The 12,256-nt window shown below is 31.3% G+C and overlaps 1 protein-coding gene across 1 annotated transcript; it reads right to left on the reverse strand.

The window, feature by feature from the left end:
- Positions 1-5,123: 5,123 nt before the first annotated feature.
- LOC115877798 lies at positions 5,124-6,479 on the reverse strand. Its single transcript, XM_030894112.1, has 2 exons — positions 6,303-6,479; positions 5,124-6,013 (listed from the first exon to the last, which is right to left on the reverse strand). The coding sequence occupies exons 1-2, from the start codon at positions 6,309-6,311 to the stop codon at positions 5,567-5,569; spliced, it is 456 nt and encodes a 151-aa protein (XP_030749972.1). The 5' UTR covers positions 6,312-6,479; the 3' UTR covers positions 5,124-5,566.
- Between the last annotated feature and the right edge of the window lie 5,777 nt (positions 6,480-12,256).

Consider the following 12,256-nt stretch of genomic DNA (forward strand, 5'->3'; position numbering starts at 1 on the left):
CCTATTTTTTGTAGAGAATTGAACGTTCTACAAAAATGGTCTCTTATGCTTTTTCGAGAAACCAAATAGTTTAAGAATTATTTGAGGCCAAAGTTCAATTCAAAAAAAATTTTCCATGATATTCTTATGGAAAATAGAAAAAACGTGATGTGGGCAGTCTTAATATTAATATTAAGGGCTCAAATTTTAAGTGGTATCTTTTTACGTCAAATTGAAACTTTTGAGCATGTTTGCAAGAAATTTTTTTAACCACCGGTTAATTAATTAAAAAAATTAAATTAATGCGGACTACGTATGATAGGTACACTATTTTCAATGAAAAATATTTTTAATAATTTAATGGTTGTTCAGTTTTACACTGGAGCACAAAAGAAAAATTTATGAACTTCTCGTCTTGCTCAATGAATTTCCCATGACCACTATAAAATTCGGCTTCCTATTTCAGAGTTCATAAAGAAGCATTATAGCCGAAATAGAGAAAAATAAAAACGCTTTTATTGCTGTGGAAAAATATTTTCAGCGTTATTGTGGGCTTATTTTATATTCGATATTCAATATCGATAAACCGTATGATTTAGAATGCTACAGAGATTAGTAAGACGTATAAATTATTCTGTTTGTTCATTAGTTACGGAATATGCTTAAAAACCAGCGGTTTATATCATATTTTAAGTCAGATTAGCACAGCCAATAAAAAGGATGTTTTGGTTTTTTATATAGTCAGTAGTTCCGTAGTAATCATTAGTAAATTTAGGATTTTTTTGTTTGAACCATATTGCCCCATCTGGTAAAATAAAGTGATGTGGGAAAGTTAAATGAAATTAAACGAATGAAATTAATTTTTGTTTAAATATTTTGTTCATTATTCATTATTTGTATGCATTATTTATAGTGATTTACAGTAATTTTATTAAATTATACAAGTAGTAGCGTGTACCCGCGACTTCGTTCGTTGAATTAATCATTTGTAATGGTGATGATAAAGCAAACCAAGAATTTCCATTAACTGGAGCAGAATCGTAGCTACTGAGTTGCCCAACTTTTTGGAACACCCTGTATGATTTTTTAAAAAATTTCAAAATATGTAAAAAACCGTTTTCACCCTCTTGAAATTTGAAATTCGAGAAACCCCTCCTTATCGAACCTCTATACCCCACAGTCAATCCGTTTGCCAAAAATCAGCTTTAAACGTCAAGCAGTTTAAGCAGGATCGTGATTGGTGGTCATATTTTATGAAACACTCTGTATAAATTTATAATAAATCTTAAAATATGTAAAACAACAAAATAAAATAAACGTGTTTAAGAGTTTTTCCGAAAAAATCACCGGTTTTTAGATAAAAAATATTTTAATATTTGAGGGATAGTTTCACCCCCTTAGAATTCGAGTTTCGAAAAATCCCTTCTTATCGAACCTCTACACCGTAAAGTCAATCTGTTTTCCAAAAATCAGCTTTTTACGTCAAGCGCTTTAAGCAGGATCGTGATTAATCAATGACCAGCTTTTTCGAAACACCCTGTATACATTTTTAAAAAATCTTAAAATATTTAAAAAACAAAATAGAATATACGTGTTTAAGCGTTTTTTCGGAAACTTGACCGTTTTTTGAATAAAAAATATTGTAATATTTGAGGGGTGGTTTCACTCTTAGAACTGGAATTTCGAAAAATCCCTTCTTATCGAACCTCTACACCCTAGAATCAACCTGTATGCCAAAATTGAGCCTCTTACATTGAGTGGTTTGAGCAGGATCATGATCAATCAGTATGTCAGTCACTTAAGGATTTTATATATTAGTATAGAGTATAGATTTGCATTTAGATTTAGGATGCCATTTTATCCTAGTTAATAAAAGTTGGTCTATTATTATGACAGGGAATACACAGAAATAATTTAAAAGACAAATATTTATAATAACATATAGATATAATAAAAGCTGATAATTGAGACAAAAAATGATGGAATTTCTACCGATCTGCTGCTGTTCCCGGTAAGTATCTACTGTAAATTTTTAGCGCTAATTAACAATTAGGATGCAAACAGAAATATTTTAGTAGATCCGTGTTAAGAACCAGATGGCAAACAATAACAAATTAGAACAAAAGGCAATTACAGTTCGACAGATACGTCTTACTTATAATTAACCAGTGGCAGAACAACGGGAAGATGATAGATTTAGGAACTTTAACATTTGTTTTTATTTTGTATTTAAAAATATTTTGAAAATTTGGAATTTTTTTTAGTTTTTAGTTAATAAATAATATAATTTCCTGATAATATGGCAATATAGGTAGTAGAGTAAATTTACAAGAAGAAAAACCCAAAAAAGATGCAGTGGTTTTCAAAATTTAAGCAAAAAATATTTTTTTTGGAATTTTTCAAAAATAACTCGGTTATTTTGGACTTATTTGAAAAAAGGTATAGAGAAAATATGTTTCTTTTATCGAGATCTATCAACCCTGAAAATATTTGCACTTTTTTTAAATTCACCCTGTATAGGCCGACTACCTTTACTACTTATTGAAAGTGTATGTATGGCTTTTAAAACTTTTCAAAATAATAAAAAAATCAATGGCACAGAGTGAGAATACTATTTATCGTTTAAGAATATTTCTGGCTCAACATCTTACAATATTACAATATTACAATATTACAATATTACAATATTACAATATTACAATATTACAATATTACAATATTACAATATTACAATATTACAATATTACAATATTACAATATTACAATATTACAATATTACAATATTACAATATTACAATATTACAATATTACAATATTACAATATTACAATATTACAATATTGTACAATATTGTCTCTTACACAATATCTTTATCACTCTATACAGTCTGTACCAATTAAACTTTTAGTTACGTAATCGAGGGCGCGATTTTTAAATTCATTGTTGCCAAGCATGTCAACATATTCGTCGCCGGGTTGATTAATTGGAATTTAAATTTCCCGCTGGGAATTCAGGTGGCTCTGCTGTAAAAAATGTCAAGTTTCCACATTTATTTATTTATTTCCTGACAATGTCATTCGTTTTGTCACTTTAGTTTTGTATTACGAGTTTTTGGTTTAAATGAATTGTGTTGTGATATTTTAAGCTTAAAATTTTTTACTACAAGACCTTGCAATCGAACATTGTTCTTTTTAGAACTTCTTTTAGTGCGAAGTGTACAAGCTAGTGTAAAGGCCGCCTCAGACACGCATGCTTTTCGTCCGTTTTGCTTGCACAGTCTTAAGTTGCTATGCAAGACGGTGTGTGTGAAGCATCAAGTCGTCCGTTTTGTTTATCGTGTACCGTCAATTGACTGGCTTGAACGCAATCAGCCGCGGGTTGATTTTTCGTTCGCGTTCCAACTTGCTTGCGAAGAAAACGTTGAGTCGGGCCCTAATTGTACCTAAAAATATATTACTTTTAGGTACAATTAGGGCCCGATACATTTGAAAAAGTAGAATATTATTTTATATTAAATGAGGTATTGTACCAACAATCAATTTATATTAATAACGGAGATTAAAAAGTAACAGAATAAATAGTTCTTTTTTTTATACTACAAAAATAAACTATAGAATACAACAGTAGTTAAAAAAATAAATAAAAAGTTATGTCCCGGCCGAGATTCGAACAATTTTTAGTAGTTCGGAGTAGGTTGCTTCATCCATACGTAAATAATTAAACCAATCTTCCGGTTCTAACTTCAATTCATTCAACAAATTAATATGTGTAAATTTTTCTCTCAAAAGCAACCATTTTTTTGACCATATTTTTCGGGGTCTCTCCTTTTTTTTCTTTTTTATGGTCAAGACTGCTGCTGCACAAACAGCTAATTTTTGACGGTCCATGTTTATTCTGAAAGCTGAAGACTGACGACTGAAGAGAAAACTGCACTTTAAGACGGAGTGTAAGACGGAGTGTACGAAGGATTGCCAGCGTTCAGTGTTGCATTGCAACTTATGACTGTGCAAGCAAAACGGACGAAAAGCATGCGTGTCTGAGGCGGCCTTAATAGCCGTAAAAAACTGATCGCAACTTTATTAGAATATTTTGAACGGAAAAGCGGTAGTAATGTCCCTTTATTTCCGTTGTGTGCTGTTAAGGAGATGAGTCTTAATGATAACTGTTTATATATTTTTAAATCATTTATTTTTGTTTTCTGAAATATTTTGATTAAAAGAAAATATGTAAAAGTGGGCAACGCTGTACCGGTCAAGCTTAATCACGTGACTAAAAGTTTATTTGATATGAACTATACATCACTAAGCTGAATTGTAGTATTCAGATAATTTTTCGGCATCACTTTCTTACGTTTTAACAAGACAGGTTGGGGTCAGGTTCAAAATGGTTAAAATATATATTTAAATCTGAGTGATGGATTTTAATAAGATGTTCGGATTTTATATTACATAGGCGGTGTAAAATCAAAGAGGTTTACTGAGGTAATATGTCAGATATAGTTAAATTGGGTATAAAAATCTGTCAGTCTTACCTGTTCAGTCAAAACGTATTAAGTAAAAACTTGCTTGTAGACAAAAAAACGGTCCATTTTAGGGGACAAAATTCATTCTGTTTTCACTGAAAAAAAAAGATATACTTAAGTAAATTTACAAAAAATAATATGTATTAGGGGAAAACCGCTATGAAGTGGACATATTATTAAAAGGAGTTATATTAATTATTAATCGATAATGAAATGATTTAAAAACTACATAGGTTGAAAGCTTCATCAATATGCTTTTAAAATATATTACTAAATTTATTTTGGAAATATTGTAATTGGGAGTAATATCTAAGTTTGAAAAAAGTTGCTTTTGTCCATTTCAAAACATCGATGTATTGGAATGGACAGTAGTGGTTATGAAAAGAACATTTATGTTAAAAGACATTAATTGCTTCAAAAATAACTTTAATTTAAACAAACTATATCTTAAGAGCAGTTATTACAATAAAAATTTCGAATACCCTGAATACCACATGTTTCATGTGCCCAAGAAGAACATAAGAAACACTTTAACTAGTCTGCTTTGGTACATTGATACGCTTTCTTGCAACAGACACAATTATCTTTATTTATTACGTTATTGTTTTCGTGAGGTTGAGTGTTGGGTTCTCTGTTTTCTCTTGGTATAAATTGGCATAGAGGAACTTTCTTACTTGACTGTTCACTATCATTAAGTTTCTTCCGGTGGAAGTAATTCACATCCAAAAATCCTTCTTCCGTCATTCAACCACTTGGATTGGAAATTCCTTTTGCGACACTAGGCCCTTCTTTCAGCATAATTTCCTTAAAGTGCACTCTGGGAAATATAAAAACGGGAGGAATTGTTCCTCCAGAAGCATTAATAAATCCACCTCTTTCGACTGAAGTCACTTGCCCGACCTGTCTTGAACCTCTAGTTGCTAAAACTTTTGGAGGATTTGTAACCGTGAGACAGCCGGTTTCGTCTAAATTCCAAATCATATGGGGCTTAAATTTATGTTTTTCCAGAGCTCGCTCCAAATTGCTATAAAAATTACTGACATTCGTTGGATTGAATGAAGTCGCTCTAGAGAGAGAAGTGTTTTCTGGGTTTTCTTAAATTTAATGTTGAATTTCTTTTCATAAAACCAAGTAGCCAGTCTTTTGATGTCATCTTCGTTTCTTTCCAAGGTTTCGGTAAAATTCCCTGAGCCTTTACATACTGGTAGGCAAGTTCCTTGACTTGCACGGTTGTGAGACCGTAACACATCTTTGATGATGTTTTCAGATAATCAACCAATAATTTTTCCTGTTCAAGGGAGAAAATACGTTTATTAACTATGTTAGGTCGATGACGATAATCTTCCTTCTGAGTTCTAGCTCTTTTACAAATTGAAGCTAAGTAAGGTTTGGAAAAGTTATGGGCTGCCGCTACCGACCGGATAGATTGATTTTTATCAAAAACTTCTCTTACGGCGGTTTCGATTACATCACTGGCTGGTCGTAACCTTTTCTTTCGTGTAGAAATATTGATCTGAAAAATAAACAACTAATTTTAATGAAAAGTTTAAAAATTATCTATATACTATTCCTTAACAAACTTGTCACAAAGCCTTGAAAAGGACATGTAGTATTGAAACGGACACGTCCATTTCAATACGGCGTCTTGTGTCCATTTCAAGACAACACCCACTTAACCACTAAATGACAATATAAAGTGTAAATAGAGAAATATTTTATACGGTCTAAACCTTCATTTGTGTACTATAATAACTTAGTTTTAAACTTATTAATCTGAATTTGACAAAATTTCAATAGCTTACCTGTGACATAGTTCGATATTTTCACAAAGAAAATTAGTTTTTTAACACCTAATATTAAAATTCTTGCCGCCGAGACACGATCAGCCAGTTCAGCCCGCAATTTTGGTGGTAATGGAAGCGGCGCGCGGGGTTGCCAAATGTAACCGTAAAAGTTTCGGCTATTCAATCAAATAGGACTTAAGACAAATGTCCGTTTCAACACCCGTCCATTTCATAGCGGTTTTCCCCTACATCATCTTATTTTAAAAAGATTTTTAAAAATATAATATTTGTGCACAGTTTCACTATTGTGCAATTTTTACGTTGATAAAATCTACTCTGTGCCCTGTGTTCCATGAATGCTGACAAATTTTAGGTTTGCGAAAATCGACCTTTAAAAAAAAGCACCGTCCTTTAATCAAATGGACCAACGCAGTGGCGTTTACTAAAAATAACTGTTTAATTCGATATATTTTTTTAAGTAGTGGAGAAAAAAAAACAGAAGTCACGTGGCTATCAAGCTGAATCAATTTTAATATAATTTTTGGTGAAATAACAAAACATGTCGATCCACCCCTGAGCAAAAGGAATTTAATTAAATTAAATTAATGTAATTTAAACTATTTCTACCACGCGGTGATATATGTCTAATACTTGAAAATGTCACAATTCTATTGTTCAATTCATAAACTGGTATTTATTATTTATTGTTTTAGATAACACGTTTAGATTTTTTTCAAATTACCTATTTGTATTTTAAACTAAACAAATATCTCTGCTGTCTCAACAACTCACTTTTTGTTTTCTGTCTGTCTCAAAATAATCTGCGAAATATGTTATAACCCTTTTTTTTAAATATTAAAAAATATAAGTATAGTCACTAAATATTTTTACAAAAAATTTTATTGCATGGTATTTGCCGAAACTTTTTTTTTCTGAAATTGGGAACCTCTTTGAACCCCCTGAACTAGGGATAAGCCGGCCCTGCTGAGAGCTATGCGTGTTATCCATGTTATTTAATATGATCTTTGGCCATAAATTTATCGTGATTTTTTTTTAACACATAATAAACACATACCAACCCAGAAAGAAAATATAATCAGTTCTAATCACACTATTGTTAAATACCTTCGTAGAAACTAATTTCCCATTTGTGTTTGTTTTGTTTTCTTTTTAACTTGGCTGCTATTTACATTGCTTATCTGAGTTATGTTGAACAGGGCTAGATTTCAGTTTAGGATTAGATTTATTTGTTTATTGCTATGAAGAATTAGAATTTCGGAATTTACGTTATTATAGTTAAGTATCTGGATATTACAAAATCAGTTGAAATAATTTAGTTATGATATCTTGTCTTGTATTTGACAGTTTAAAAAAAAACTAATTTAAAACTTACTTTATAATAAAAAAGGGACAATATTAACGGGAATTAAGATGCCTTAATTCCCTCTACATTTTATAGGTAATAACCAAGAAGAGTTAACCTAATAGGACTGCTCATTCAGCCAAAAGTGTCTGCCTGGTGCAAGCGAAAACTCCTCGCTTTGTGACGTCATTGTAGTCCTTGTCATGGTTATTAGTCCTTATCCGGCAACCAATAATTCACACACGTGCATTATTGGTTGCCGGATGCATAACTTTCATGATTTAGTTTATTTATTTAAACACCTTATATGTATGCAGTATAGAAAATTAACCGTATAAATCGTATTAAAAACTCGGATAATGCATTTTTAAGAACAGCAGTTCCCAGCATCACCTTTTGCAGGCATTCTTTTTAGAGTACTTCTATATTTTGCTTTAAAATAATTAATAAACAATATCGTAGGCACTTAGTAAGCACTTTGTCACAATCCACAATACAAAATGAACGTATTTATACACTCTATAGCTCTAAAAACTTTAAAAACACCTTTTTCACATTTAAAATTGACAAAATAATTAACTCAAAATTTCTCAGATGTTATTTTTATAAGTTTACCATAGGCAACTAATAATACACACTATCATGACAAGGACTACAATGACGTCACAACTGTCAGCTGACGCGCAGGAAGAGGCGAACGTACGTCTTATGAGGATGAGCAATCCTATTAGTTTGCCGTTCTTGGGCCCAGTCCAGTTGAGATCCAAAGATTTCTTCTAGTGTTGCTGTAAACAGCTTTGGGGATATCACGTCTCCCTTTGCCAGTTGGAATCTACTTTGTAATCAAAAAAGCATTACTGTATTTTATGTTAAGATTGCGACAAATTCCCTCTTTAAAGAAATCTTATGTTTACCTACTCAACCTAGATCTTTTTCTTAAATCGCAGAATTAAGTGGTTTTATTTTTAAACAACTTAACCTAATTTACCTCTCTGCTCGATTCATTATTATTGTTCTTTCAAAAGAACAGTTCCGGAAAAACATTAGTAAAGATTTTGGATTAAAATATCGCAACTACCTTTAGATGTTTCGTCGCACCTGTATATCAAAGCCGATGTTTATTTTGATTTACTTGTACTGCAGAAAAAAATGTTGCTGTTACTTAAGAAATAAAATAAACAAGACAAAATAAACGTAAAATTAATTAGGGCTTTTAATTCCTGTAAATTTAGTGCCCACGAAATAGTCCTAGATTATAGTATTTGGAAATATTTGTTTATTATACAGTATGTCTCCGGATTGTCGTTACAAGAGGAAAAACCTTTTTTTATTATTAACTTTTTGAGAAAAATACTTTCTTTACTAAAGTTTTTACTTGTTTTAAAATGGTTAATCCGATTTTAGAGAAAAATACAATAATAAGATAATATAATAATTGATTATTTTCCATAAAATCCCAAAAAATCTTTTTGGAGTTTGAGAACAATAATGACCAAAGCCACCTCGTCATTATGAAGAATAACATCAAAAAGTAACGATAACTGAAATTCAGGAACGTCATTGCTATTTTTTCCTATTTTAGTTTGAGATGAACCGCCTATTTAAAATAGACATATTTCTTTAAATTCAAAACATTCATTTTTAAGACACTCTGTATACATAAATAAAATTATTGATTTTTAAAATATGATTCACAAACTAGAGAGAGGAAAATCAGGCGACGACCAGAGATAATAGTTGTTAAATAAGAGCTTTTAGACTACCATTCGAGACGCATTAATTATTTTGGTTTTTGAGTTTTGTGACAAAGAATGTTATTATGTGTTATTATTGTTATTGTGGTGATTTAGTGTTTTATTTTGCAATCTAAATTAAATCATTTACTGTTCCTTCGTGCCGATGTTTGTGGTTTGAGAGAATAGGGGCCTTGTTGAGTGTACTAACAATTTTCGACCTTGCATGGGCGAATATCTTAGCTCGCAAAAGGGCAAACAAAAACAATAAATAGAATAATTTATAAAGATTCTAATATATGTATATAATTTCTAAAGATATTGGCACCAAACCTTCAACTTTAGCGTAGATTCCGCAACAAGAGACTTCGTACCTACGGGTGGGGACCCGTTAAACTAACAAAAAACTCTTCAGTTTTGAACGATATAAATGTGGCATGTTTTGAATGTATTAAACTATAAACCCTAGGTATGAGGACAGTTTCTATATTATTATTATTTCTCTTTTATTAAAGTTCAGGTCAGCATAGTTAGATTCTCTGGAATAGTTATCGGGGTTTTCTCTGCCGTGCTCTTTTACTCTTGAATTCCAGGCAGAGTACGGCACTCATTTTATTTTATTTAATTAAATAAGTAGGGCTATTTACAAACTTAGCATTTTATTTACATAACCTATTCTCTTTCTCAAAATATTGCTTCTGTCGAGGCGCATCCGAGGTAATCAGGGTCTATTTTTCACATGGTCGGGCCCTAAGGCCCAAGCAAAAATTCGGGCCCTCTTTTCCAATAAAATTCAAAAATTCAAGAAATTATGAATACTTTACAACCTTTAGCGGGCCCTCCAGACCACCGGACCCAAGCCCCGGGCCTTATGGTAAGATAGGTCCTGGAGGTAATCACAATAAAAAATATATTTAACACAACGTAGGTTCCTTTCTTTCATTTAAATTTCTTGTTATACAGTTAGCCAAAATATTACCTCTTCAACTTTGTTGACGAATTTGGGTTGTTACACTACAAGTTAAAGAAGCACAAAAGTTATAATCACTTTTTACGCAGAATTGAACAAAATAAATTTTGTACTTCTTTGATATATTAAAACAACAGCAAACATAATATTTTTCTTTGCTGAGCGTTCATATTTTTTTAATTATCAATATTTAATTGATTCACAAATTACCAAAAACGATTCTCCGTAATTTAATAACAACCGATAAACTCACCAAATCGCCGTATCAGCTATCTATCACAAAGGGCGATATCTTTGCCGAGATCTCGCCATCTATACATAAAAAAATAATTATCGGCCCAGTACTTTTCGGGAAAATAAAAAAGGAGTACGACTCGGGCCCGCACTCTTTGATTTAATTTAAGGGGTATAATTTGGCGCTGATTGGTCTATGTAAAAGGCCATCATTAGGCCTTAAATTGCTCGGTGTTTTCGGCCTGTTTAGCCAACCCTATCCGACGATTAAAAAAGTGAATATGCGAGTTTTGGACCGGCCTCTATGTATTATACTTGGTCGCCTAATTGATTTTATTACTTTCAAAATACAATTCTTTTCAAAGTTATCAATAAATACTTTTGTAATTATTGCCCTTGTTTATACAGGCATAATACAAGGACTACCATAAATTAAAAATACATAAAAAGTTAATTAAATTAGAAAAAAATGTACTTTGTTAAAGAGATGTTTTTATCCTAACTTTAAAACACCCTGTGCAATAATTATGTGAGTAACTTTTTCTAAAACATTATTTTTCGATCGGAACCATGTCTCCTGAGCATTCTGTTTTTTGACTTATGTCCACACATGCCTTGGTTCATTTTTAAGAGCGAAATGAACTTGCCATCAACAATTTACAATTTTTTTTGCAACTACCATTATGATGTTATTTTTTAATATCACGAGGTGGTTTTGGTGACTATTGTCATAATGTCATATCCACATTGATTAAAATTCAAAATTTAAAAAATGTAAAAAAGTAACGATACAGGCTTGGTTTTAATAAATGTTAGTAACACTAACAGAACTCAAGATATTAAAAAATAACTGTAATAACCAAGTGTACAAACAAGCTTCATATTTTTAATAATGTATATTGTGTTATGTTTTCCCATTTTTCTTCAAGGACCAAGCAAATATTGATAATTTCGGCCATTTTCAACAAGATCAATGACTTTTGCACAATTTTCGACACTAAGAACCATATTCAATCGTACACAACAATAATCACCAAAGCCACCTCGTCATTATGTAGAATAACATCAAAAAGTAACGATAATTGAAAACATTACAAAATGTTTGTGGCAAGTTCATTTTGCTCTTAAAAATTAACCAAGGCATATGTTGACATGAGTCAAAAAACAAAATATTTAGGAGATATGACTCTGACCGAAAAATAACGTTTTAAGAAAATTTGCTCACGAAATTATTGCACAGGGTGTTTTAAAGATAGAGTAAAAACAACTCTTCGATTAACCCTGTATAATAAGTCAAATACTGAGTTACGAATTAAGGTTAATATATTTAAATATAGTTTGCTAAAACAATCAAGGAAATATGACAAAAAATAAAAAAATATAACATTTTAAACTTGGGCAAAAAAAATTACGTTGAGTTTTTCTGAGCGTAATAATATTAAGACCTAAAACTTACACAGTATTTTTTTTGTCATTTCTGACAACATTTTGAACAGAATTAAGAAAAGAAAAAACAGTCGATTTTTCTGAAACAGTCTAATGCCTATAATGTCTGGTAGTGTATATTATGAACCCGAATGCCAATAAACCCCAGCATATACGTCTAGCGAGTGTCCGTTTGATTTATGCCATCTAGAACCGAGGTTTTCGCTATCGGTGCGAAGAGACCGGG

This window comes from Sitophilus oryzae, unplaced genomic scaffold (genome assembly GCF_002938485.1).
Source record: "Sitophilus oryzae breed Bouriz unplaced genomic scaffold, Soryzae_2.0 scaffold_1499_pilon_pilon, whole genome shotgun sequence".
NCBI classification, from domain to species: domain Eukaryota; kingdom Metazoa; phylum Arthropoda; class Insecta; order Coleoptera; family Curculionidae; genus Sitophilus; species Sitophilus oryzae.